Genomic DNA, 27,790 nt, shown 5'->3' on the forward strand with positions numbered 1-27,790 from the left:
ATAAGATTTGTCCTGACCGAAAGTTCGGCGACCAGAATTACGTCGTGTATTCCCTTCGACACGACCTGAGTATTTACACGCAAAAAAATAATTATTCCCCCCAAACGAAATTTTAGACAAACAAAGATCGTTTCTCATTTTCGCTGTAATAAAGTTTATAGGAAGAAAAGTATATACTTTTTGTGATAAACGTTTATTCTTTTCCAGGATGTTTTAAAAAGAATTTCATAAAGACTAACTTAAAAAAAACAATCTTTTCTGGTTAATTGCATTTTCCCTCATATCTTTCTCATTTCCACGAGGTTTTTTAGTACTTAGCATCTTTTTCTGTTATACAAACAATATAGAAGAAATTATTCGATTTTATAATTTTTTAAATTTTACCTTTCGCCTGGACGGAGAATCGAACCACGGACCATGCAATTTGTAAACCAACACACTAACCACTGGGCTAAGTAGCTGTTATTATCATCAATAGACTATTATCCATATAAGTTTTATTTTTATAGCATAGTTTGTGGCGCCCACGAGCCGATTAAACAAATTTTATTTAACAGAAACATACATTTAGTTTTTTTTTATATATATTCCAGATATTTTCGGAAGATTCCGAAAAGATGTTCAACATTACATACTACTATATTACATTTTTACTATGAAACTGTAAAAGGTGTCTTATTAAAGACTTGAAGTCAGAAAAGAACAGTGCTTGATATAAACGGAATGGACTGTGTTATTGGCTCAAAAATATTTTTTTTGATTGAAAATATAAAAATTTTGCAACAAACGAATTTTTTTGCTGATAAAAGTTTAAAATTTTCGAAGAAATTTATAAAATCTCTTACAAAAGAAAAAAGTTTTCGGTACACGTTTTCCAAACGATTTTTTTTTCTTTGCGTGTATATGAAAAGAAATTCAAAATTCACTTATTGACATGAACGAAGTTCATTATGCGGGAATTTCATATTATGTTAAATACACATTTATCACAAAAATATTAAAAAATTCTTGCGATTCAAACAACTTTCGAACATCTTCATTTATTTATTCCTGACGTGTTAGTCAGCCTACCCGTCCACTTAAATTGCAAATTTTTCTTCCACCTTAGCAGTGGGAAATTCCAAAACCAATAAATTGACGAAGAAAAAACTGATTACCGCCCAAGGTCATCATTAGAAGCGAGAACAGAAAAGTCGGTGAACATGCAAACAAAAAAAAAAGTAAAAAATAAAAAAAAAACATTAACGCACATTACCTATTAGAAATGTAAATATTTACTTGCTTAAATATACAAAATAAATTAAGAACACACATAGGTGATTATTATTGAAGAATACAAAGTTTGTGTTAAACAAATTGTGTTGTTGTTTTATCTCAAAGTCTAAAAAATACCATTAAAAAATACACTGGCAAAGATGAAGATGTGTATGATGTACATATTTTTAATTTAATTTAGTTAATTGAAGAAAGCATCTTTATGCCAGACTAGGTTGGATAAAGTGATTGCTTATTTCTACCGTGTTGCAATGGTTAGCATGCCAGCCTTGTAAGGTTACAAGGTCGTGGGTTCGATTCCTGCTTCGACCGAACACCAAAAAGTTTTTCAACGGTGAATTATCCCACCTCAGTAATGCTGGTGACATTTCTGAGTGTTTTAAAGCTTCTCTAAGTGGTTTCACTGCAATGTGGAACGCCGTTCGGACTCGGATTGTCATTGAGCTTAACATGGAATCGGGCAGCAGTCGGTTACTTCTAGTACTTAAAGCAATTTCAATTAAAATGTTAAATGAATCAATTATTTCAATTCAGTTTTATGATTGATTTTTGTTTTGATTGAAGAATTGAATCAAATAGTTTTTTAGTTGTACGTTTTTCAAATTCATTTAAGACAATTAATTGTTGGTGGGATATCTTTGAACTATAAGAGTTTTCTTTGAAGCGTTGTGTTACCACATATTCGCTCTTAGCAAAGATAATTGTTGTCCTACCATTACACTCTAAGCACTTCCAGAGATGCTTCCAAATTTAATTAAAAGAAATTTTATAATCTTTGAAATTTTATAATCTTTATTTTTTTTCTTCTGTAAACGTGCAAATCGTTGATAAACAGTATTGATTTAAAGAAAAAATGTTTTAATTAACCGATATATTGAATTTTCGGATTTAAGCTAAAAAAGCTTGAAATATAGGATAACGCTTATTTTGAGAATTTTGTCTTCTTTGGTTCCATTTTTTTGAAGTTTAGAAAACAATTTTTACTTTCAGGTATCTTTTATAATATGGATTTTTAACTGACATTATTAACTATCTCGTACGAAAATTTAATTTAATTATAATTCAAATTTTGAGATTAATTAAATTAACGAAAGTTTACTAACATTTTTGGATTTTTAACTACCATTTACGAAATTCGTCCTTCTCGAATAGCAAAAATTAACTAAAAATAAAGAAACAGATCTTAGACACGAGATAGCTAAATACATATATCATACACCCATAGAAAAAATCATGAACGGCGTTATCATTTCGTAACGATCCGTTCATGCAAGTGAATCAACACACATGTGTTGCCAAATTGAGAACAGACGGGGTCAATTTGACAACGTAAAAATGACACCATACGTTGTCAAAACAACAATCAGCGTTCATGATCTGAAAACGTAATGGTTACGAATTTATAAACAAAATTTAAAAAAAATGTCCTCTACCGTGACTCGAACCTGTGTTGCCTGCACCATATGCGTTAACAGTCGCCATAGCGCATTGTACCACCGAAGGAGTAGTCATAACAACGTCTAGCGATTATTTTAAGACTTTGCATGACCAAAGAAAAAAGAATGCCGTTCATGAAATCGTGAACGCCCGTGGACAAAATCGTGAACATTCCGTTTTGATTTGTTGTGAACGTTTCCGTTTCGTTTTGACAACGTCCGTTCACGATTGTGGAATGCAATTTTTTTATTAGTGTAAAAGGAGAAAAAAATTCGATAAATTACATCTGTGCCTTAATTTTAATTTTGAAAAGTCTGGATTTAGAGACAGATAGCTTCCTAAAAATATCTTTATTTTAATGAAGAAGTATCAATAGCAAAATCGTTGAGAGGATCAACATTTTTGGATCTAAGTAAACTTTTTGTTTGAATGCACACAGCGGCTTTTCGATTTGGGAAAGTTTAGGGAGCCATATAAGGACTAAAATGATGACGATATTGATTCGCTTAAGAAAACCATCACACGAGAATGGACCAAAACTATGTTCCTTGACCAACTCCGAGCAATAGTTGGATATATCGAGCAAAAGTAAATAGTTTCTGAAATTTAATTTCAATTGTTAACACTTATTTACAAACATAGGTATTTGAATTGGTGACACAAAGTGTAGCCCTGTACTAAACCCACATTTAAAATATTTATTTATATAGATTTTTTACCTACAAACGTTACCAGTTCTACTTAGAAATTCAATAATTTAATCGTAAAATAATTAACATCCACTTTAAGTATCAGCTTCCTAATGTAAAAAACTAATTCAAAATGTAACAATTATTATTACATTTTATAAAGTGGGTTGTGGGCTATTGTCTCTCTGCTCCTCGATTGAAACCAATCACTAGGTATTGGGAAAGTAAATAAAATTGAGTGCGCAATGATTACCTCAAGTGGTAAAAAGCAAACCAATTTTTTTATCTCTCATACTCTCCTCTACCTCTTATCACTTCCTTATTGGGTTCTCATGTAGGCGGATAGAACCCACCAGGGTGTACAAGAAGTTCTTCTATTTTTTTTTTTTTCACTTATCTATTTATGGTCTACATTTGGAACATTTATTTTTATACATAAATATTTTTATAGACCATTCTCATTCTTGGTGGTACTCTTGTATCGAAATGTATATGGATTGTCTATCTATCTCCAGTATACCTTCGCGTATTTTCAAATATATTTCCATATAAACTTAAGTACATAAGTGCCTATAATAAGTCGTTGTATTGTTGGAAGTGGAAATGCGTTGTCCACTTTCAAATGGTGGAGCAGCGGGGGTATATCTTTAGTAATCGCTGTTACTGAAGAAGCGCATTTTGTCGGTATACAGTAAAGCACACACAGATATAATGAAAGGCAAGGCACAAGGTCGTTTGGGATTTCATGGCTACACTCAAAGAAAATTATTTTTATAAGATGAATAAATTAACTTAAATTATATCACATTAGAATTGTAAAAATACACACAAAATGTTTTTTTTTCTGATTCAAACACGAAATTAATTGTTTCAATTAATTTTTTAATTAAAATGTCTTCAATCACGAAAATGGTAGTATCAATCACAGTTTAAATTGGACATTAAAAATACTTGCTTAAAAAAATTAATTAATTTCATTAACAAATTTCAATTAATTTTGTAATTGATTCAATTAAAAATTTAATTGATGTTGTTTTCACAACTCAATTAATTTTTTTTTATAAAATCGTAATTATTTTCAATTACTTTCTAAACCGACTTAGTGGTTTTAGCTTCATTAAAAAAATTGATTGTTTGAAATAAATTTTTTGATAAAAATAAAAAAAAAATCCATCACTTTTTATGACATTTGGAAGTTCTTCCAAAGGCACAACTTTAAAAGCACTTCGGGAAGATGCACTCCCAATGATGTTCTTTATTTTAACTGCCCATGAAGTGCTTTTAATTCAATTTTTTTAACTTGGTTTTTTCATACTTTTAATGGGTAATTTTAACTTTTTTGTTTCAAATAGGTTAAAAACAGTGTAAGAATTCATAAAATGGTACAAATCATTTAAATTTTGTCGAAAAAAATGCTAAATCCAATCTGAAAAAATTGTGATTTTTTGAAAATATTTGAGTTCAAACGTTTCCGACAAGCGTTAGAATCCATTAAAAATTATAAAAATTATTTATTTGACAAAATATCACAGAATTTTTTAATTTACATCCAAAACATTGAATTCGGATCACACATAAAGAAGTGATGCAAATTGGGTGCAACGGCTGTTGAAATGCAGGACTTCCGTCCTATGACAAGCCCATGTTAAATTCATCGCTTCTGCGTCAATTTTGCACCACTTCCGGGTCCAAAAAGAACATTTTCATTACTTTTTTGGCGACGCTTTTTGTGCTGGGTATAGTGGCAGCCCGATATTTCAGGCTCATTTAGACTATTCTTCCGAGTTAATTGTGTCAAAGTATTAATTGAAAAAATTTTCAACTTCAATCAACTTTTTAATTGGAAATATTTGTTTGTTTACGTACAAAATTCTACTAATGATTGTCCTCCGTAATCAAAGTACATGGATTCTGGTAACAAGTATATTATAACAGGTTGGCTGATAAGTCCCCGGTCTGACACATAGATGACGTCGCTAGTATTGAATGCATATTATTTTTATATAGTATCAACCTTCAAATGATTCGTCTCAAAATTTGACGTCTGTAAGTTAATTAGTTTGTGAGATAGAGCGTCTTTTGTGAAGCAACTTTTGTTATTGTAAAAAAAATGAGAAAAAATGAATTTCGTGTTTTGATAAAATACTGTTTTCTGAAGGGAAAAAATACGGTGGAAGCAAAAACTTGGCTTGATAATGAGTTTCCGGACTCTGCCCCAGGGAAATCAACAATAATTGATTGGTATGCAAAATTCAAGCGTGGTGAAATGAGCACGGAGGACGGTGAACGCAGTGGACGCCCGAAAGAGGTGGTTACCGACGAAAACGTAAAAAAAATCCACAAAATTATTTTGAATGACGGTAAAATGAAGTTGATCGAGATAGCAGAGGCCTTAAAGATATCAAAGGAACGTGTTGGTCATATCATTCATCAATATTTGGATATGCGGAAGCTCTGTGCAAAATGCGTGCCGCCCGAGCTCACATTTGAACAAAAACAACAACGTGTTGATGATTCTGAGCGGTGTTTGCAGCTGTTAACTCGTAATACACCCGAGTTTTTCCGTCGATATGCGACAATGGATGAAACATGGATCCATCACTACACTCCTGAGTCCAATCGACAGTCGGCTGAATGGACAGCGACCGGTGAACCGTCTCCGAAGCGTGGGAAGACTCAAAAGTCCGCTGGCAAAGTAATGGCCTGTGTTTTTTGGGATGCGCATGGAATAATTTTGATCGTTATTGGAGCGTTTGAAGGTCGAAATCGCGGCAAAAACGGCCCCATATGAAGAAGAAAAAAGTGTTGTTCCACCAAGACAACGCACCGTGCCACAAGTCATTGAGAACGATGACAAAAATTCATGAATTGGGCTTCGAAGTGCTTCCCCACTCACCGTATTCTCCAGATCTGGCCCCCAGCGAATTTTTCTTGTTCTCAGACCTCAAAAGGATGCTCGCAGTGAAAAAATTTGGCTGCAATGAAGAGGTGATCGCCGAAACTGAGGCCTATTTTGAGGCAAAACCGAAGGAGTACTACCAAAATGGTATCAAAAAATTGGAAGGTCGTTATAATCGTTGTATAGCTCTTGAAGGGAACTATGTTGAATAATAAAAACTAATTTTGACAAAAAATGTGTTTTTCTTTGTTAGACCGGGGACTTATCAGCCAACCTGTTATGAACCAATTTTCGTAGAATGATCAGGGAGTCACCGTGGTGCAATGGTTAGCATGCCCGCCTTGCATACCCAAGGTTTTCAGCGGCGGATTATCCCACCTCAGTAATGCTGGTGACATTTCTGAGGGTTTCAAAGCTTCTCTAAGTGGTTTCACTGCAATGTGGAACGCCGTTCGGACTCGGCTATAAAAAGGAGGTCCCTTGTCATTGAGCTTAACATCGAATCGGGCAGCACTCAGTGATAAGAGAGAAGTTCACCAATGTGGTATCACAATGGACTGAATAGTCTAAGTGAGCCTGATACATCGGGCTGCCACATAACCTAACCTAACCTAACCTAGGATGATCGGATGAAATTTGTTCCTCTAAGAGGCTGTGTAATTCAAGTCTTGGCATCGGTTTATATGAGGCCTATATTTAATTATGGTCTTATATACAAAAAAATCTGATTCAATCACGAAATTGATCCAATTAATTTTTTAATTGAAATTTCTTCAATCACGAAAATTATATTATCAATCACAGTTTTAATTGGACATAAAGTAGAATATTTGATTAAAAAATTAATTGATTTGATTTCAAAACTTCAATGATCAATTAAAAATTGATTCAATTAAAACTTTAATTGATGTCGATTGTAAAAATCAATTATTTTTGAATAGATTGAATCAAAAATTTAATCGATGTCGATTGGGAAACTCGTTTTTTTAATTGATTCAATTAATTATTTAGTTAATTTTTTTAATTAAATCAGTAAAAAATCGAGTTTTGTAATCGATATCGATTAGATTTTTTAATAAAATTTTTTTATTGGAACAATTTATTGTTTAATATAAACCGCGAATATTTTCACTCATTTTTTAGCTAACTTTGTGTTCTTAGTTTTTATTAAAAAATACAAAAATCAATAATTGTTTTAGCTGATTTAGTTTTCCGAGCTTGATAAAAAAAAAAACTTAATTGTATAAATATATTTTTTTTTTTGTATTAATTATTTTAACATTTTCAATCATTGACCTAATTGACTTAATGTCTCTAGTTTGATTAAAAAGTTAATTGTATCAATAAATTTTTTAATTGAAAACGTTTTCAGCTTCAATTGACTTTTTAATTGCAAATATTTTGGTGATATTTTTTCTGTGTATTTATCACTTTTTGCATGTTTGTTGGAGGGCATATACTAAGATCAGATACCAAATGTCAACTTAATGATTCTAGTGGACTTTCCCGAGGTTCGGGAAGTCAACTCCGGGAGTCGATTTTTTATGGGTGCTACTATAACCCAGCAAAAAGATTTGGAAGTTCTTCCAAAGGCACAACTTTAAAAGCACTTCCAGAGGATGCACTCCCAATGATGTTCTTTATTTTAACTACCCAGGAAGTGCTTTTCATTCAATTTTTTATAACATGCTTTTTTCATACTTTTAATGGGTAATTTTAACTTTTTTGTTTCAAATAGGTTAAAAGCAGAGTAAGAATTCATAAAATGGTACAAATCATTTAAATTTTGTTGAAAAAGGTTCTAAATCCAATCTGAAAAATTGTGAATTTTTGAAAATATTTGAGGTCAAACGTTTCAGACAATTAAAAATTATTTATTTGACAAAATATCACAGAATTTTTTAATTTACATCCAAAACATTGAATTCGGATTACACCAAAAGAAGTGATGCAAATTCAGTGCAACGGCTGTTGAAATGGAAGACTTCTGTCCTATGACAAGCCCATGTTAAATGCATCGCTTCGGCGTCAATTTTGCACCACTTCCGGATCCAAAAAGAATATTTTCATTACATTTTTGGCGACGCTTTTTTTGCTGGGAACTAAAAGTGGTCCGATATGGCCCATTTTCAATACCATTCAATCTACATCAATAACAGCTACTAGCGCCAAGTATCAAGTTGATAGCTTATTAGTGTGTTTTTAACGTACAAATGGGGGGACATCGCTAGATCGATTCAGAATTTCACCACGCCCCACAATATATAAACAATATGGGTTCTAAGGCCAATATTTCCATGTTTTACAAAGGCAATGACAAAGTTAGTACATCATCCATTCTATGATGGAGGGTATAACAATGAAAACTAACAAAATTTTGTTTATTCAAATGAATGTCTTAAAGTAAAATTGAAATAAATTTATGTTTAACTAATATCAAGCATTTCCATGCACATTCATTCAAACTCATTTTAAAATAATACATTTTTTTCGAGCGTAATTAGAATAACATATAGACCGGAAGTACTACTCAAGAAGCAATATGGTAATGCTTAGTTGACACGTTTCATTCTCTTGCACATGTTTCTTATATTCTCTTCCAGCTGTATGAAAGAATAATTAACCACTAGTGAAGGGTAAACGGAAAACTATAGTCAACTGTTATGTCGTAGCCAATTATAGTGTCAAAGGAAAAATAAATTATTTACATTTTATTCAGTTAGCCTATAACTATGACAATTTTCTATCATTTAAACAAAACTAATCCAAAAATTTTCCGATAGATTTTCATTGTCTTGATAAATTTCAAGAATTTTTTATTATAAAGTATGGCTGATAAGTATTGCAACCAACTTCAAGTTGATATCATTTCTAAACCTGACAGCTGATAGATTTATTCTAGTGACAGTTCATTTTATTGTTTACAAGATTACAAAAGCATTTTAATCTATTGAATTGAGATGAAATAAAGTTATTCTTGAAGGAATTGAAGCATGGCCTAGAAAACCACAAGTTATCGTTAGAGACCTTAAATGTTAATAAATCTTTTGCATCGCGACCAAAAAAGAAATTCCTTTGCTTGCATACAGAAAAAATCCGTAGTTAAACTAACGCTAAATTTAATTTATTTTTATTGGAAAAAAGTTTTTTGCTAGTAGTTAATGTTTGTTATTTTTTTTTCTAAATTTTCCACAGCTTAATGAAAACTTATCCGTACACACAAGTTCAATATGAACTAAAGCAAAAGAACATTTGCATACGATACCCAAAAATAGTAAAAATGAACTACTATATGCACAGAAAAAAATATCACCAATATATTTCCAATTAAAAAGTTAATTGAAGCTGGAAATTTTTTCAATTAAAAAATTAATTGATACAACTAACTTTTTAATCAAACTAGTAACATTAAGTCAATTAGGTAAATGATTGAAAGTTTTTAAATTTTTAATTTAAAAAAAAAATTGAGACACTTATCTTTTTATTCAAAGTAGAAACATTAAGTTAATTAGATCAATGATGGAAAATTTTTAATTAAAAAATTAATTGATACAATAAATTTTTCAAAATTAAAACTCTAAAGTCAATTAAGAAAGTGTTTGAAAATACGCCTTTAATTAAAACATTAAAAATTAATTATTGTATTAATTATTTTTTAAATTTTTTTTTAATCAAACTAAAAACTTACAGTTAATTAAGAAAATTAGTGAACATTTTCGCGGTGTTTATTTAACAATTACATGTTCCAATTAACAATTTAATTAAAAAGTTTAATCGATATCGATTGTAAGCCAGAATTAATTATTTAGCTGATTTAATTAAAAAGTTACACTGAATGATTATTTGATTTTATTAAAAACTGGCTTTTCGAATCGACATCAACTAAATTTTTGAGATTTACCCCATCAATTAAATTTTTAATTGAAAGAATTAAAAATTAATTGAAATTTTCAAATCACAAAATATTTATACCCTCCATCATAGGATGGGGGTATATTAACTTTGTCATTCATTTCATTTATTTCATTTCATTTATTTTTTCATTCAATAACCTGTGAGCCGTATTCGGCCTAATTGATTACGCAGTTTAATATATATAGGCACAATTAATATAAAAATCCTTAAAAAATAAAAATACAAACTTATAAACTAATGCTCCGTTTGTAACACATCGAAATGTTGCTCTAAGACCCCATACAGTTTATATATTCTGGGTCGTGGTGAAATTCTGAGTCGATCTAAGCATGTCTGTCCGTCTGGTGAAATCACGCTAACTTCCGAACGAAACAAGCTATCGACTTGAAACTTGGCATAAGTAGTTGTTATTGATGTAGATCGGATGGTATTGGTCCATAATTATATATAGCCCCCATATAAAGCGATCCCCAGATTTGACCTTCGGAGCCTCTTGGAAGAGCAAAATTCATTCGATCCGGTTGAAATTTGGAACGTGGTATTAGTATATGGCCGCTACCAACCATGCAAAAATTGGTCCATATCCGTCTATGGTTATATATAGTCGATCCCCAATCATACAAAAAATTGGTCCATATGGGTTCATAATCATGGTTGCCATTCGAGCCAAAACTAGTCTCCCAAAATTTTATTTTATACAAATAAAATTTTGTCAAACTTTTATTACTATAGAAACTTTAACAAAATTTTATTTCTATAATAATTTTGTCAAAATTTTATTTCTATAGAAAATTTTGTCAACATTTTATGTCTATAGAAAATGTTGTCAAAATTTTATGTCCATAAAAAATTTTGTCAAAATTTTATGTCTATAGAAAATTTTGTCCAAATTTTATATCTATAGAAAATTTTGTCAAAATTTTATGTCTATAGAAAATTATGTCAAAAGTTTATATCTATAGAAAATTTTGTCAAAATTTTATTTCTATAGAAAATTTTGTCAAAATTTTATTTCTATAGAAAATTTTGCCAAAATTTTATTTCTATAGAAAATTTTGTCAAAATTTTATTTCTATAGAAAATTTTGTCACAATTTTATTTCTATAGAAAATTTTTGTCAAAATTTTATTTCTATAGAAAATTTTGTCAACATTTAATTTTATTGAAAATTTTGTCAAAATTTTATTTCTATAGAAAATTGTGTTAAAATTTTATTTATATAGAAAATTTTGTCAAAATTTTATTTCTATAGAAAATTTTGTCAAAATTATATGTCTGTAGAAAATTTTGTCAATATTATATGTCTATGGAAAATTTTGTCAAAATTTTATTTCTATAGACAATTTTGTCAAAATTTTATTTCTATAAAAATTTTTGTCAAAAATTTATTTCTATAAAATTTTTTGTCAAAATTTTATTTCTATAGAAAATTTTGTCAAAATTTTATGTCTATGGAAAATTTTGTCAACATTTTATGTATATACAAAATTTTGTCAAAATTTTATTTCTATGGAAAATTTTGTCCAAATTTTATTTCTATAAAAATTTTTGTCGAAATTTTATTTCTATAAAAATTTTTGTCAAAATTTTATTTCTATAGAAAATTTTGTCAAACTGAATACGTATATAGTATTTAATCGGCCTGGCCGAACCTACGGCCGTATATACTTGAGAAGAAAATTTCATCCGATCTGGGGCCAAATCACCGCATTCGTCATCGAGTTCTGTTTCGTATAGAGAAACATTTCGATCGCATTAAATTTTTGGATCACCGCATTCGATCGAAATTTATTTTGTCTACTACTTTTTTTTACATTGCTGTAAACATATGGTAATAAGAAACTGGAAGAGAGTAGAATTTCAAAATAATTTTTTGTTATCAAATTAGGATATTTCTGAGATATTTATGTTGCTTTTGTGTGTTAAAATATATGTGCAAAAATATATTATGAATCCAAGTGTTTTTTGGTTTTCCTCGTCTTCGGCTTCAGAGGATGAGTACAAAGGGGCATTAATAAGGAAAAATATTGGTGACAAAAGCAGTCCTTTAGCATTGCCTGAAGTAGAGTAAGTGGTTCTATTTTGAAGTGAGTGTTTTTAACATCCATAGATTTAAAAAGAGTTCTTGAAAAAATAAGTTTTTTTGAAGCGGCTACTGAGCATTCCTTTCTTTGATCCGTTTCCCTAAATGCAAGTAATATTATATTTTATTAAATGTATTTTGCCAAAATATAATAATAATTACATTTTCACCAACTTTTTTCTTTTTGTTTACCTTTTTTCTGCTTGAAAATCACTACATACTTCGTTTTCGATAGCATGCTACCTATCGTGTTCAACTTCGAGTAGAAACAATTCGATAACGACTGCGGTGATCCGCGTAAATTACATACGATGACGAAGTACTCGATTTCGACTGCGGTGATTTGGCCCCTGGTTGAAATTTTGAACGTGGTGTTAGTATATGGTTTCTAATTACCGTGCAAAAATTGGTCCATAATTATATATAGCCCCCATATAAACCGTTCCCCAGATTAGACCTCCAGAGCCCCTTAGAGGAGCAAAATTTATCCGATTTTATTTCTATAAAAAAATTTATCAAAATTTTATTTCTATAAAAATTTTTGTCAAAATTTTATTTCTATAGAAAATTTTGTCAAAATTTTATTTCTATAAAAAATTATCTCAAAATTTTATTTCTGTATAAAATTTTGTCAAAATTTTATATCTATTGAAAATTTTGTCAAAATTTGATTTCTATAGAACATTTTGTTAAAATTTTATTTTTATAGAAAATTTTGTCAAAATTTTATTTATATAGAAAATTTTGTCAAAATTTTATTTGTATAGAAAATTTTGTCAAAATTTTATTTCTATAGAAAATTTTGTCAAAATTTTATTTCTATAGAAAATTTTGTCAAAATTTTATTTCTATAGAAAATTTTGTCAAAATTTTATTTCTATAGAAAATTTTGTCAAAATTATATGTCTATAGAAAATTTTGTCAAAACTATATGTCTATGGAAAATTTTGTCAAAATTATATGTCTATGGAAAATTTTGTCAAAATTTTATTTCTATAGATAATTTTGTCAAAATTTTATTTCTATAACAAATTTTGTCAAAATTTTATTTCTATAGAAAATTTTGTCAAAATTTTATTTCTATAGAAAATTTTGTCAAAATTTCATTTCTATAGAAAATTTTGTCAAAATTTTATTTCTATAGAAAATTTTGTCAAAATTTTATTTCTATAAAAAATTATCTCAAAATTTTATTTTTGTATAAAATTTTGTCAAAATTTTATTTCTATTGAAAATTTTGTCAAAATTTGATTTCTATAGAACATTTTGTTAAAATTTTATTTTTATAGAAAATTTTGTCAAAATTTTATTTATATAGAAAATTTTGTCAAAATTTTATTTGTATAGAAAATTTTGTCAAAATTTTATTTCTATAGAAAATTTTGTCAAAATTTTATTTCTATAGAAAAAATTTTATTTCTATAGAAAATTTTGTCAAAATTTTATTTCAATTGAAAATTTTGTCAAAATTTTATTCCTATAGAAAATTTTGTTAAAATGTTATTTCTATAGAAAATTTTCTCAAAATTTTATTTCTATAGAAAATTTTGTCAAAATTGTATTTCTATAAAAAATTTTGTCAAAATGTTATTTCTATAAAAAATTTCATTTATATAGAAAATTTTGTTAATTTTGTTAAATTTATTTTAGTTTTAAGATACCTTGCCATGGGCAACTGTTATCACAATCCATGTAAACCGATTGTGGATGACGGACAACCGCTAATAGAACTTTATAACATTGTGGAGATTCGGCCTAGCCGAACTTTCGACATTATATACTTGTTTTTTTTTTTTTTTTTTTTTTTTTTTTAATTTTAACAAAGGTGAAACTCTTTTTTTATCCGTGGACATATTGTTTTTTGTTTAACTTTTTTTCTGTTTAATTTGTGAAGTCTAGACATTTTGTTCTAAAGCACATAGATACAGACAACATTGTTTTATGGGTACGCACACACAAAAAAATATTTTTCTGATTCAATCACGAAATTAGTTGATCCAATTAATTTTTTAATTGAAATGTCTTCAATCACAGAAATGATAGTATCAATTAAAAAATTAATTGACAGTCAATTAAAAAATTAATTGATCCAATTAAAAATTTAATTGATACTATTAATTTGTGTGATTGATTTTTATTTCAATTAAAAAATTTGTTGATTCAATTAAATAATTGAAAATTTTTTAAAACTCAATTAAGATTTTAATTGGAAAAATTTTCGTGAAATTTTTTTCTGTGCAGTACTTCGCAAGGAATACAAAAAAAAATCCTTAAACAGCGGCTCCTATATATCCCATATACTGACCCCAATTTTTTAAAATTGTACAAAAAAAAAATTACGGCCCATATCTTGGGAACTACTAGCCATAGACACACATAATTGAGGATTTGGAAATTATGTACATGTTGATAACTATATCCATTCAAATGCGATTTGGAACCACTGTGTGTACTTTGACTTAACAATAATTTCGTATTGATATTTTTATCCAATCAAAACTTGCAGAATTATTTACAACTTAGGAACCACTGTGCGACAGTTGATTGACACAATTTTGTCTTATCGGCAGAGGACAGTTATTAATTATTTATCTTAAGACCTGTTGCTGGAACACTTCTATTTGAATTTTCTTTAAGTAACTTTCTAACGCGAAGTAGATAAATTTATCAAGTTAAACTTGGTAGTAAATAATTAACCAATATTCTATTGGTTTTAAATTTCGACATTTAATCCAAAATTTTCTTGTTGTTTTTTTTTCAGGTGAAAAATGTTATCCGACCACGTTATTACTCTTCCGAACTGGGGATACGAGAGAAAATCTTCATTGGCGTTATGACCACACAAGACAACATTAACACTTTGGCCACAGCGATAAATCGGACAACCGCTCATTTAGTGAATAAAATTAAATTTTTCATCAATGCCGATAATGTAAAGACGAACTATAAACTCAAGAATATTGTGGGATTTACCGATACGCGAGAGAATCTGCGACCATTCCATGTCATAAAATATATTGCCGATAATTACCTCGACGATTATGACTATTTTCTAATCATTCAAGACAATGTGTATGTTGATGCACGTAAATTGAAAGCGATGCTCTATCACATGAGTATAACATTCGATTTGTATATGGGAGCAAAGACCGAGGCCAGCAATTATGGGAGTTATGGGGCAGCTGAAGTGGCTGAGAATGGAGCCGCCGAGGCCGCTGGCGGTGAAGCCGGTTCCATCAATGATGAATTTCGTATGTTAAGTGATCGGAATTATTGTGATTTAAATGCTGGTATACTTTTGAGTAGCAGTGTTATTCGTAAAATGCGTAATAACTTGGATTGGTGCGTTCGCAATGGTATTACTAATGTGCATAGTATAAATATTGGTCGTTGTGTTAAGTACTCCAGTAATCTGCCAGGATGTCAAGAGGTTTTTCAGGTGAGTTGATTTTTGCATATATTACACAGATTATACAATTTTTGAGAGGAAACAAACATTATTGGAAAAACCAATTTGTAAACGTTCTATATTTATACTCAAATGTTTTGTGTTCAAATTTTGTTCAGTTTTGGATACATATGCACTTGTTGTTGAAATTGTCGAACTAATTTGATGCGTTTTCATTGCTGGGATCATATTTTGCCTGTAATCGTAATAGGTACCTATTACTAATATCTACACTGAGAAAAATATTTACGTGGTATTAAAAATTACGCAACCTAAATTTTAGGATGCGCAATTTATATAATATTAAGGACAAATTTCTTTAAATTAATGAAATTTAATTAAAAGAAAGTTTATAATACTTGCTTTAAAATATATTTTTTTTTTAATTCCAAATTACCAAAATTTGTGTCCCCCTGTTTAAGTCGTATGTCTTTGAACTAATGCACATTTTCCTCTTAAAGGAAAGAAAAACATTTTTGTAGTTAAAGAAATCGTCGTCTTTATATTTAAGATAAAAACGCTTCAAACATAGGTTAAACCTTATTTTCAAGATTTTGTGTCTTTGGTTTAAAGTTTTTTTTTTTTTTGAATTAATATAAATTTTTTACTTGGAAGTATCTGTTTTAATTTGTATTTTTAAACTGGAATTTGTTTCTACGTGAAAAGCTTTATTAATAAATGAGATTTGTATTCTAGATTTAAAACTACAAAGGTCCCTAAAAACGTTCCTTATTTTAAAGAAGCCGCATCTTTGGCTCCTTAAGAGAAGGTAACAATTTTTGGATCCTAGTACATTTTTTTGATGTAGAATGGTGGCAAACTCCTAAAGAAGCTAACAAATTGGCCAATAACAAAAAGTTAGGCCAATTAATTTGTTAATTAAAATGTCTTCAATCACGAGAATGATAGTATTAATCATGTATTTAATTGGACATTAAAAAATACTTGATTAAAAAATGATTTGATTTCATTAGCAAATTTCAATTAACTTTTCAATTGTTTTTAGTTTGATTAAAAAATTGATTGTTTGAAATAAATTGTTTGTCAAAAATTAAAAAATTCCATCACTTTTTTTAATTGACTTATTCGTCCGAGTTTGATTAAAAAATTAATTGTATCAATTAATTTTTGAATTAAAAATTTAAAAAACATCATTGACTTAATTAACTTAATGTTTCTATCTTGATTAAAAAGTTAATTGTATAAATTGAAAAAATTTTCAATTTCAATCAATTTTTTAATTGGAAATATTTTGGTAATATTTTTTTTTGTGTGAATTTTTAAAAAATGAATTGAAATTCCATTAATTTTTTAATCAAGCATTTCTTGTATGTCAAACCAAAACAGTGATTGGTACTATTATTTTCATGATTGAAGACATTATAATTAAAAAATTAATTGGACCAATTAATTTCGTGATTGAATCAGAAAAAATGTGTGTTTCCAGGCAACCTATTATTTGCCGTACACGCATAAAATGTTTTCTTAATTTCAAAAAAAAAAAGCTAAATCAAAGATCCAAAATCCTCACAGTAAGTCTTAGCCTATATTTGAAGCTTTATTATTATTTATCTTTATTAATCCAAAATTGCAATATACCAGTTAATTCAAACATTATTTCTTTGAATCAAAATTTTTTTCTGTACTCTAAGGAAAATTTTAAAGACATACAACATTAATGGAGGGATGTAAATTTCAACGATTCCTATCCTAAATTTAAGGAAACAATTTTAAAGTAATCAGTATGAACTTTGCTTTATATAAAATTTCTTTATTTTAAAGAATTTTTAAAAATATTTTGTAAATTGCGTGTCCTAAAGTTTAAGCTGCATTATATTTCATATTAAGTAATTATTTTTTTCCAGTGTAGGTCAGGAAGGTACCAAAGACCGCAGGCATATACATGCACAGAAAAAAATATCACAAAATATTTCCAGTTAAAAAGTTGATGTTGACAATTTTTTCAATTAATAAATCAACTGCAACAAATAACTTTTTAATCAAGATAGAAACTTTAAGTTGATTAAGTCAATGATTGAAAATGTAAAGATTTTTAATTAAAAAATTAATTGATAAATTAAGATAAATTAAGAAAAAAGCGATCGAAATTTGTTTAATTTTTAACTAAAAATTTATTTCAAACAATGAAGTTTTTAATCAAACTAAAAACACTAAGTCAGTTATGAAAGTAAATGAAAATAGTTACGTTTTTAATGAAAAAATGAATTGAGTTTTCATCATTCAACATCAATTATCAATTGAATCAATTAAAAAATTAATAGAATTTTGTTTTTATTTTTTATTTATTTATTGATAATTAATATAAGCTTGTGTACAATAGAATACTAGGATATATACAAATTTAAAGAGATTAGTATTAGCGACTTTGCAACTTTGAATATTTTGATATTACAATCAATAATTTATAAATGAATAAACAATTGAAGGAAAAAGCGCAAAAAACCTTACAAATTTTATACAAAATAAAAAAAAAATAAAAACTACTGTATATGGTTACGATTGAATAATAGAGGAATCGATGAATGGTAAAGTGAATTTATATGATCATACCTTGACCAAGAGCATATGTCGGCAAATTTATTGACAATAGTACATAGTTTGTTTTTGACAAAAGGAATATTGTGGATAGAGTGAAGACTCGAGGTAGGGTAGAAATATGGTTTATATATCGTCTTCAGTAACTTATTCTGAGCTACTTGTAGGCGCTTGATATGGCAGTCAGATGCACCATGACAAACGGGAGCGGCATAGAAGAGCATACTACTAAAGACGACCTTAAAGATTATCAACTTATTATCAATACTCAGTTCAGACTTCCTATTAATGAAGGGGTAGTTTAGATAGTTTAGTTTGTTCATGATATGAGATATGGGCGTTAAAAATAAGTTTTCTATCGAGAATTATACCCAGGTAACGAACCTGATTCCCATTCAATCTCATGTGCATTAACAGTTATCATTGTCTGCGGCACAAAACATGATTTTCTTCTCCTTGTGAAGAAAATAAATTGTGATTTAGCAGAGTTTATCATTATCTTCCAGTTGCTAAAATAATTCAGAACACAGTCCAAGGCACTCTGTAGACTCTCTAGTGCATCTATTGCAAGTAAATTTGAACTTAACATGATTTTCTTCTCCTTGTGAAGAAAATAGATTGTGATTTAGCAGAGTTTATCATTATCTTCCAGTTGCTAAATAATTCAGAACACAGTCCAGGGCACTCTGTAGACTCTCTAGTGCATCTATTGCAAGGAAATTTTGAACTTAAAACGTCAGGGTCATCAGCAAAGATTGAGACTTTATAACCTTCTAGAGGGGGAAAGACATTCGTATATATATTATATAAAATTGGTGATAAGCATGAACCCTGGGGGCAGCCAGCTGAAATAATGTATTCCCTAGAATGGACACTGAACTTACGATCCTTCAAAAAACTTCTAATAATATTCACTACTGACAGATTGGTACCAATGGATGTTAGCTTGTGAACAAGGCCGTCATGCCAGACGGAGTCAAAAGCAGATTTAACATCCAGTAGCACCATAGCTGTCGATTTACCTACGTACTTAATCCTAACGAGGGCATGTACCGTATTGTGCCCCACCCTGAAGCCGAATTGTTGAGGTGGAAGCACATTATTGTCCTCTACACGGATGAAGAAGACTGTTTTTCATATGTTTGGCTATAAACATTATATGTTTGGAACACAAATTTTTCAACACAATATTTTTGAGTGCAAGCATATAATGTTCATAAACTAGCATAACATGTTTGGGACATATATGTTAATATGTTTGAACATATTATGTTTGGGACATAAAATGTTTGTAAATATAATATGCTTGGATGCAAACATATATTAATTTAGAAATAGCCTATAAACATATATGTGTTTAGTAGCTTGGAGCGCTATTTAACAGGGAGCGATATTGAATTAAGTTGGTGGTTGTTGCTTGTTATTACAAAATTAACATTTTATTTTTCCTTGGGCAATTGATCAGCTACTTCTTTGATCCTTACAAACTGTGTGGTCCGCTGTTCAAATCCCCGTCCGGCAAAAGGTAAAATTAAAATAAAAAAAATCATAAAATTGAATAATTTCTTCTACAATGTTTGTATTACAGAAAAAGGTGCTAAGAACTAAAAAATCTCGTGGAAGTGAGAAAGATGTGGGGGAATATACAATTAGGCAGAAACAAAATTTTGAGCATTCAGGTCGAAAGCCTATGTTGTTAGCACCTATATTACCTGTTTATTTTCGTAATTCATTATGATTGTAAATATATAAATAAATAAATAAAATTTGGAGCACAATATTGTTTGGGAGAATTTTTTTTTAAGCATATAATATTTTTGGGTGCAAAATGCTTCCAAACATATTATATGTTCACATAATAACATATTGTTTTTTGGAAGACAACATTATTGAATTTGGATGCAAAAATACAAAATGTTTGGAACTTAGACTACCCAAACATATATTGTTTAGACCAATATGCTTTCAAACATATTATATATTGGAAGAGATCAAACATATAAATGTTTGGGCAATACCCAAAAATGTATATGCTTGAAGCAAAATATGTTTGGGAGTATATGTTACAGAAGCGATTTTTTGTGAGGGTGTATATAGTCGACAATAATTTCCTTTAAAATTGTCTCGAGAAGTTAGCCGGTAGAGTTTAGGATACTTATATCGGCCTATATGATGACGGAAGAGAGCTGTCCTTACCCGGCTTCAAGACCGCCACTATTTTCGAACGCTTCCACGCTATTGGGAAATACCCTAATTTCAAACAAGAAGTGAACAGAAAAGTTAATATCTGTATCCCCTTTATAGGAAGATTTTTGAGAACAATGTTACTGATTCCATCGAGTCCCAGACTTTTCCCGTTACGAAGAGTCTTAATTATGCCCTTTACAGTATGCACCGATATTACTGGTCCGTAGCCAACGTAATGTGGAAAATGAACATTGAACTAACGCTTCTACAGGGACAATTCTAAAATTTGAAGTGGTAAGATGGTTCGAGAGGAATTGCCTTGCCAGTAATTCAGATTTCTCCGCATTCGTGTAATATGTTATCCCTTCTTCCTTAAGACAAGGAATAGTTCTCACCTTTCTTTTTAGAATTTTAGATACATTCCAAAGCATATTTGAGGACTTGGTAAGATTCCTTGGCATCTCATTCCATTTGCTATTTCTGAATTGGAAAATCTGTTCCTGAATAAGCCTGTTAAGAAATTTCGTATCTTCCTTAAGATGGTATTGTCTACGGCGAAACCATAGTCTTCTAATGTAATTGCGATGTTTTATTAAAGATAATAAAACATCGCAAAATTTTCTACTATATCCGTTAGTCATTACCGTTTTTGGAATACTGGCATCAACGCAGTGTATAATGTGATCGGTTAGATCTGTAATGGAGTCGTCGATCTGAGCAGTAGAAGTTAATTGCATATTAAGGAAATCAATTATTTTTTTAATCAAGTATTTTTTAATTTCTAATTAAAACTCTGATTGATACTATCATTTTCGCGATTGAAGACATTTCAATTAAAAAATTAATTCGATCAATTAATTTCGTGATTGAATCAGAAAAAAAATTTTTGTGTGTATGAAACTTGGTGAATATTTATTGAAATTTTAAGGTCAATGACGTAGACATTAAATTAGGCGTTTAATTTTGCCATAAAAATAAGAATGGGAATGGTAGACGCATGTTGCCGCATATATCCTCCTCTCGTTGTCAAATAAATGTAAAGATTAACATTTAAACTATTAGATATGTTATCCGTGACCACAACACCTAAGTCCATTTACTACATGTACACTTCTTGTATTCATTTTTACAATACACGTCTCTGAGCGTATCAGATTTAAAATAAACTTCGAAATCATAAAAAGAGATGAACTACGCACACAAAAAAATTTTTTTCTGGTTCAATCACGAAATTAATTGATCCAATTAATTTTTTAATTGAAACGTCTTCAATCACAGAAATGATAGTATCAATTAAAAAATTAATTGATCCAATTAAAAAATTAATTGATACTATTAATTTTTGTGATTGATTTTTGTTTCAATTAAAAAATTTGTTGAATCAATTAAATTTTTAATTGAATATTTTTTAAAACTCAATTAAAATTTTAATTGGAAAAATTTTCGTGAAATTTTTTTCTGTGCGGGCAATGCAAGATATTGAAGTGATGTACTTGGAATTTAAAAATGTTATTCCTTTTAATTGGACATGTTGACTTCTTGAAACTCGAGCTGAATTATTGAAAATTGACTTTGCTTTGTAATTGGAATCAGTAGTTCGTTCAATAAAGATAATTGATGGGGATGTAAAAGTGCGAGGCAGCTATCTTCCCACCCTCCTGCAGGATGTGGAAAGAGGAACCTTTTTGTTATCCAATGAAAAATATACTCAAGTTTTCAGTACAAATTAACTAAGTTTTTTGAGTGCATATACCGAAATAATTGAAATGAGCACAATTTAACCGACAACAGCATTCAACTCAAATTGAAAAGCTAGCTAATATTTTGAAAATAATATGAGTTTTTTTATGACTTATTACCACACTTATTAGACAGGTTTATCTATATAATTAGACATGCCAATGGCTGATGACTTTATCCAAACCTTTGAACCCCAACTACTAGCGAACGAATGAGATTTCCATAGAACAAGTTTTCATATGGAGTTGATAATGGTCATCAAACGAAAAATAATGTAATTTCGTAAATGGGGCTATATTACGAATTCCAAAGCTCGATATATTTACAATTGTTGATATAAGTGCACTGTTTATGGTTTTCCATTTAATAAAAGTGTACTCTGCTATTGTTGTGGGGTGGTTTAATACTAATATTGGGAGTATATTTTTGTATGAAAAAATAAAACGTATTGTTATTTTTTTTTTTTTTTTTTGTTTACATTAGTTCAAAGGGGTCATTGTGAAAATTCTACAAATACCCAGCAAAAAAAGCATAGCCAAATGAGCAATGAAATTGTTCTTTTCGGATCCAGAAGTGGTGCAAAATTGGCTCGGAACTAATGAATTTTACATAAGATTTTTATATGTAGGTCGGAAATAATTTTGTAAGCAACCGCTGTATTCATTTACCATTAGTTGTTCAGTTAGGTAGCCCAATATTTCAGACTCACTTTGACTATTTAGTCCATTGTGATACCACAGCAGAGTTGGCCTGTCGCAAACTGAGACTTTTGCGACATACATTTACGACAGTATAATACGTATGTTGCAAAAGTCTTAAACCTAATGTAGAAAACCTAACTTTGGATTAAAAAAAAATTATGAACATTATTAATTTTATTTAGTTTGGCTCCTAGATACAAGGGATGTAAAAAATATGTTGTATTTATGTAAAAAAATATGTTGTTATACTGTATTTATTAAAAACTTTTTTACATCTCTCATTCGCAACTTCAAACTATTCCGGGTTTGCGTGGTCTATAATGTCCGCCCAAGCTATTGTTGTATCAGCGAATGACTAGCTAGGGTTTTGACAATTTTTAATTAGTATGGAAACTGGCTCTAATAAGTCAAAAAGTGATTTTATAAAATTCTCTCTAAACAGCAGTTCACTACAGATATGTAGTGGTTTTCCTTCGCTGTCAGTTTCTGAAGAAATTTGTTAAAGGTTAATAATGAGTGAGTACACACTGAGAAAAAAAGTGTACCGAAAACGTTTTTTTTTGTTAGAATTTTTTGAATTTCTTCGAAAATTTTAAACTTTTTCACAAGAAACTTCGTTAGTTACACAATTTTTATTTTTTCAATAAAAAAAATATTTTTGAACCAACAACACAGTCCATTTCGTTTATATCAAGCACTATTCTTTTCTGACTTTAAGTCTTTAACAAGACACATTTTACAGTTTCATAGTAAAAATTTAATATAGTAGTATGTAATGTTGAACATCTTTTCGGAATCTTCCGCACATATCTGGAATATATGTAAAAAAAACACAAAAAACAATATTTTGGTGTTCGGTCGAAGCAGGTATCGAACCCAGGACCCTTGGTGCCCAACTAAATATATGTTTCTGTTAAATAAAGTTTGTTCAATCGGCTCGTGGGCGCCGCAAGCTATGCTATATAAATACAACTTATATGGATAATTGTCTATTGATGACAATAACAGCTACATAGCTGAGTGGATAGTGTGTTGGCCTACAAATTGTATGGTCCGCGATTCGATTCTCCGTCCAGGCGAAAGGTAAAATTTAATAAATTTATAAAATTGAATAATTTCTTCTACATTGTTTGTATTACAGAAAAAGGTGCTAAGAACTAAAAAACCTCGTGAAAGTGAGAAAGATATGAGGGAAATGCAATTAACCAGAAAAGATTGTTTTTTTGAGTTAGTCTTTATGAAATTCTTTTTAAAACATCGTGGAAAAGAATAAATGTTTATCACAAAAAGTATATACTTTTGTTTCAAATAAACTTCCTTAAAGCAAAAAGCAAATGAGAAACGAAATTTGTTTGTCTAAAATTTCGTTTGGGAGGAAAGAATTATTTTTTTGCTTGTACCGACCGTCAAATTTACCATCATCGAGTTTGACATAGAAACTTTGGCTTGGAGTCTCACATTCGAATAATTTATTCTCCAGTTTACTTTATTAAAATCGCAATGAATTGTATGAGAATTGAAACTTCTTCATCCTTTGGATATCATCGAATTCGTTGCCCTGACTGAAGTATTTTGAGTTTGTGACGTTTGTTACTTTTTCTACATTTACGACGCGTATGTGACGGTTACAACTTTTCGACCGTTGCAAACCTAAAAGAAATGATACAGGCCATCTCTGTACCACTGTGGTGAACTACTCTCTTATCACTGAGTGCTGTCCGATTCCATGTTAAGCTCAATGACAAGGGGTCTTCTTTTTATAGCCGAGCCCCAACGGCGTTCCACGTTGCAGTGAAATCACGTAGAGAAGCTTTAAAGAGTCGCCGTACAATGCTAAATATTAGTTTCTTGTCTAATGTTATTCACGGACGAGGCAGCACTTAGTGATAAGAGTGAAGTTCACCAATGTGGTATCACAATGGACTGAATAGTCTAAGTGAGCCTGATACATCGGGCTCACTTAGACTTAAAATAGAGAAGCTTTGAAACAATGATGGAAGAAACTAAATCACCTTTCCATTATTTTCTTTGTTCTTACCGGAAATTAAAAGTAATAATGTTGGAAGTACTTCCAAATTTGTTGATGGGTAGTTACGAGTAATGTTACGTATAACCTATTGAATGATATGGGGTCATTGTTTTCACATCGGAATAAAGTCTACACGCTGAGAGGAATAGAATCAACTCAAACATGTTCCAAGAGCATAATGTTTGTTTTTGTTGTTATCTACCATTTGGAACCACCAGTGGAGAAATGTATGTATTTCCTTTTACACTACGCATCAATATTAAGGCTTAGTGTTCCCATTTTCTGGTCGAAAAGAGTTTTCGATAGAGTATGTATAATAGACTGATATTGGCATATAACCTTCTAATTGTAGAACCTAATTGTCTGTGACCAACTTTAAAAAAAAAATATTCATATAATCTCATGTGTAGAAAATTTTATTTATGCATAGGTATGTATACAATATTTTTATACCCACCACCATAGAATGGTGACGGGGGTATAATAAGTTTGTCATTCCGTTTGTAACACATCGAAATATCGATTTCCGACTATATAATGTATATATATTCTTGATCAGGGAGAAATTCTAAGACGATATAACGATGTCCGTCTGTTGTAATCACGCTACAGTCTTCAATAATGAAGCAATCGTACTGAAATTTTGCACAAACTCGTCTTTCGTCTGCAGGCAGATCAAGTTCGAAGATGGGCTATATCGGTCCAGGTTTTGATATAGTCCCCATATAAACCGACCTCCCGATTTGGGGTCTTGGGCTTATAGAAATCGTAGTTTTTATCCAATTTGCCTGAAATTTGAAACCTAGAGGTATTTTATGACCATAAAGAGGTGTGCCAAAAATGGTGATTATCGGTCCATGTTTTGGTATAGCCCCCATATAGAACGATCTCCCGATTTTACTTCATGGGCTTATAGAAACCGCAGTTTTTATTCAATTTACCTGAAATTGGAAATCTAGAGGTATTGTAGGACCACAAATACGTGTGCCAAAAATTGTGAGTATCGATCCATATTTTGGTATAGCCCCCATATAGACCGATCTCCCGATTTTACTTCTTGGGATTATAGAAACTGCAGTTTTTATTCAATTTACCTGAAATTGGAAATCTAGAGGTATTGTAGGACCACAAATACGTGTGCCAAAAATTGTGAGTATTGGTCCATGTTTTGGTATGGTCCCCATATAAAACGACCTCCCTATTTGTGGTCTTGGGCTTATAGAAACCGTAGTTTTCATCCAATTTGTCTGAAATTGGAAATCTATAGGTATTTTAGGACCATAAAGAGGTGTGCCGAAAATGGTGAGTATCGGTCCATAGTTTGGTATAGCCCCCATATAGACCGATTTCAAGATTTTACTTCTTGGGCTTCTACAATCCGAAGTTTTTATCCTATTTGCCTGAAATTGGAAATCTAGAGGTATTTTCGGGTCATAAAGAGGTGTGCCGAAAACGGTGAGTATCGGTCCATATTTTAGTATAGCCCCCATAAGAACGATCTCCCGATTTAACTCCTTGGGTTTGTAGAAACCTTAGGTTTTATCTGATTTGCCTGAAATTGTAAATATTCTGGTATTTTAGGCTCACAAAAACGTGTATCTGATTAAGTTTTTATCGATCCATTTGGTAATGCCTCCATATAGACCGACTTCACTTCTTGAGGGTGTAGAAGGCGCACTGATCATGAAAATTGCTTGAAACTCAATGTAAAATTTCCAGATTTTACTTCTACAGATTTAAGATTTCAAATCAACACTTTATTTTATAATTTTCTTGCACACTTACAAGAGATGTTAATGATTCCTCTAAAACTCAAACAAAAATGGTTCTTATAAATCCAGAATCTGATATAGTCCTCATAGGTGAAATCTTTAAATTTATCTTCGGGAATATCCTCAAGTCCTCAAGCCCTCATGAAATTTCAAAGGAAACCCTAATATTTGGTTCATGGTGGTGGGTATTTAAGATTCGGCCCGGCCGAACTTAGTGCTGTATATACTTGTTATAATATTAAATTGAACCGACGGGCTTTTTGGGCAGCAAATAAATCAATGACTTCTTCAGTCGGCACATTTATTCGGCGATGAACCGACATTAATGCCAATCCTTTGAGTCTACTCTCGCTAGTCGAATTTCTAAGATACGTCTTTAATCTCTTCATTGTTGAAAATGAACGTTCGGATGAGCACGTAGTAACTGCAGGGATGGAAAATGCAGTACTATAGTACTTTTTTCAAACCTTTTTCACCCCGGTCAGTACCGTAGTACCCCACGCGAATGATTTAGTACCTTTTGTGTAGACATTTTTGAGTCGATATCAGATTTATGGTACAATAGCTTTGACAAAATATTTTAATATTTTGAGAAAGTCTTTATCAACCTTATTTGCTAATAGTCTTTTACAAATATGGCAAAACAGACATATTCATGTGGGAAGAAAATCTCGATTTTGTAAAAGACATAGTCAAAAACAGGATTTTATTGAACTTCAAGAAAGTTTTAGTCGAAAAGAGAATGCGATTCTATATTATCGATTTTTTATTTCGGTAGAAATAGTTGTCAACATTTTATTTCTATATAGAATTTTTGCAAAATTTTATTTTTATAGAAAATTTTGTAAAAATTTTATTTCTATAGGAAATTTTTGCAAAATTTTATTTCTATAGAAAATTTTGTAAATTTTTTTTTTCTTTAAAATTCAGTCTTTTGAAAATAATCTTCCAGTGAAATTTTTGTTGAAATTTAGTAAAAAGTACCTTTCCGCTCAAAAATACTTTTTTTGTACTTTCTTAAAAATTGTATTTTCCATCCCTGAGTAACTGGCAAAGTGA

General features: G+C 30.0%; 1 protein-coding gene across 1 annotated transcript in view; it reads left to right on the forward strand.

The window, feature by feature from the left end:
- Positions 1–27,790, forward strand: part of Chpf (Chondroitin polymerizing factor) — a 130,329-nt gene that overhangs the window by 49,617 nt on the left and 52,922 nt on the right. Inside the window, exon 2 of the mRNA XM_075299902.1 lies at positions 15,060–15,737. Coding sequence (XP_075156017.1) covers positions 15,060–15,737 — 678 coding nt within the window. The remainder of the gene's footprint in view (positions 1–15,059; positions 15,738–27,790) is intronic.

The sequence above is a fragment of the Haematobia irritans genome, chromosome 3 (genome assembly GCF_050003625.1).
Source record: "Haematobia irritans isolate KBUSLIRL chromosome 3, ASM5000362v1, whole genome shotgun sequence".
Classification (NCBI taxonomy): domain Eukaryota; kingdom Metazoa; phylum Arthropoda; class Insecta; order Diptera; family Muscidae; genus Haematobia; species Haematobia irritans.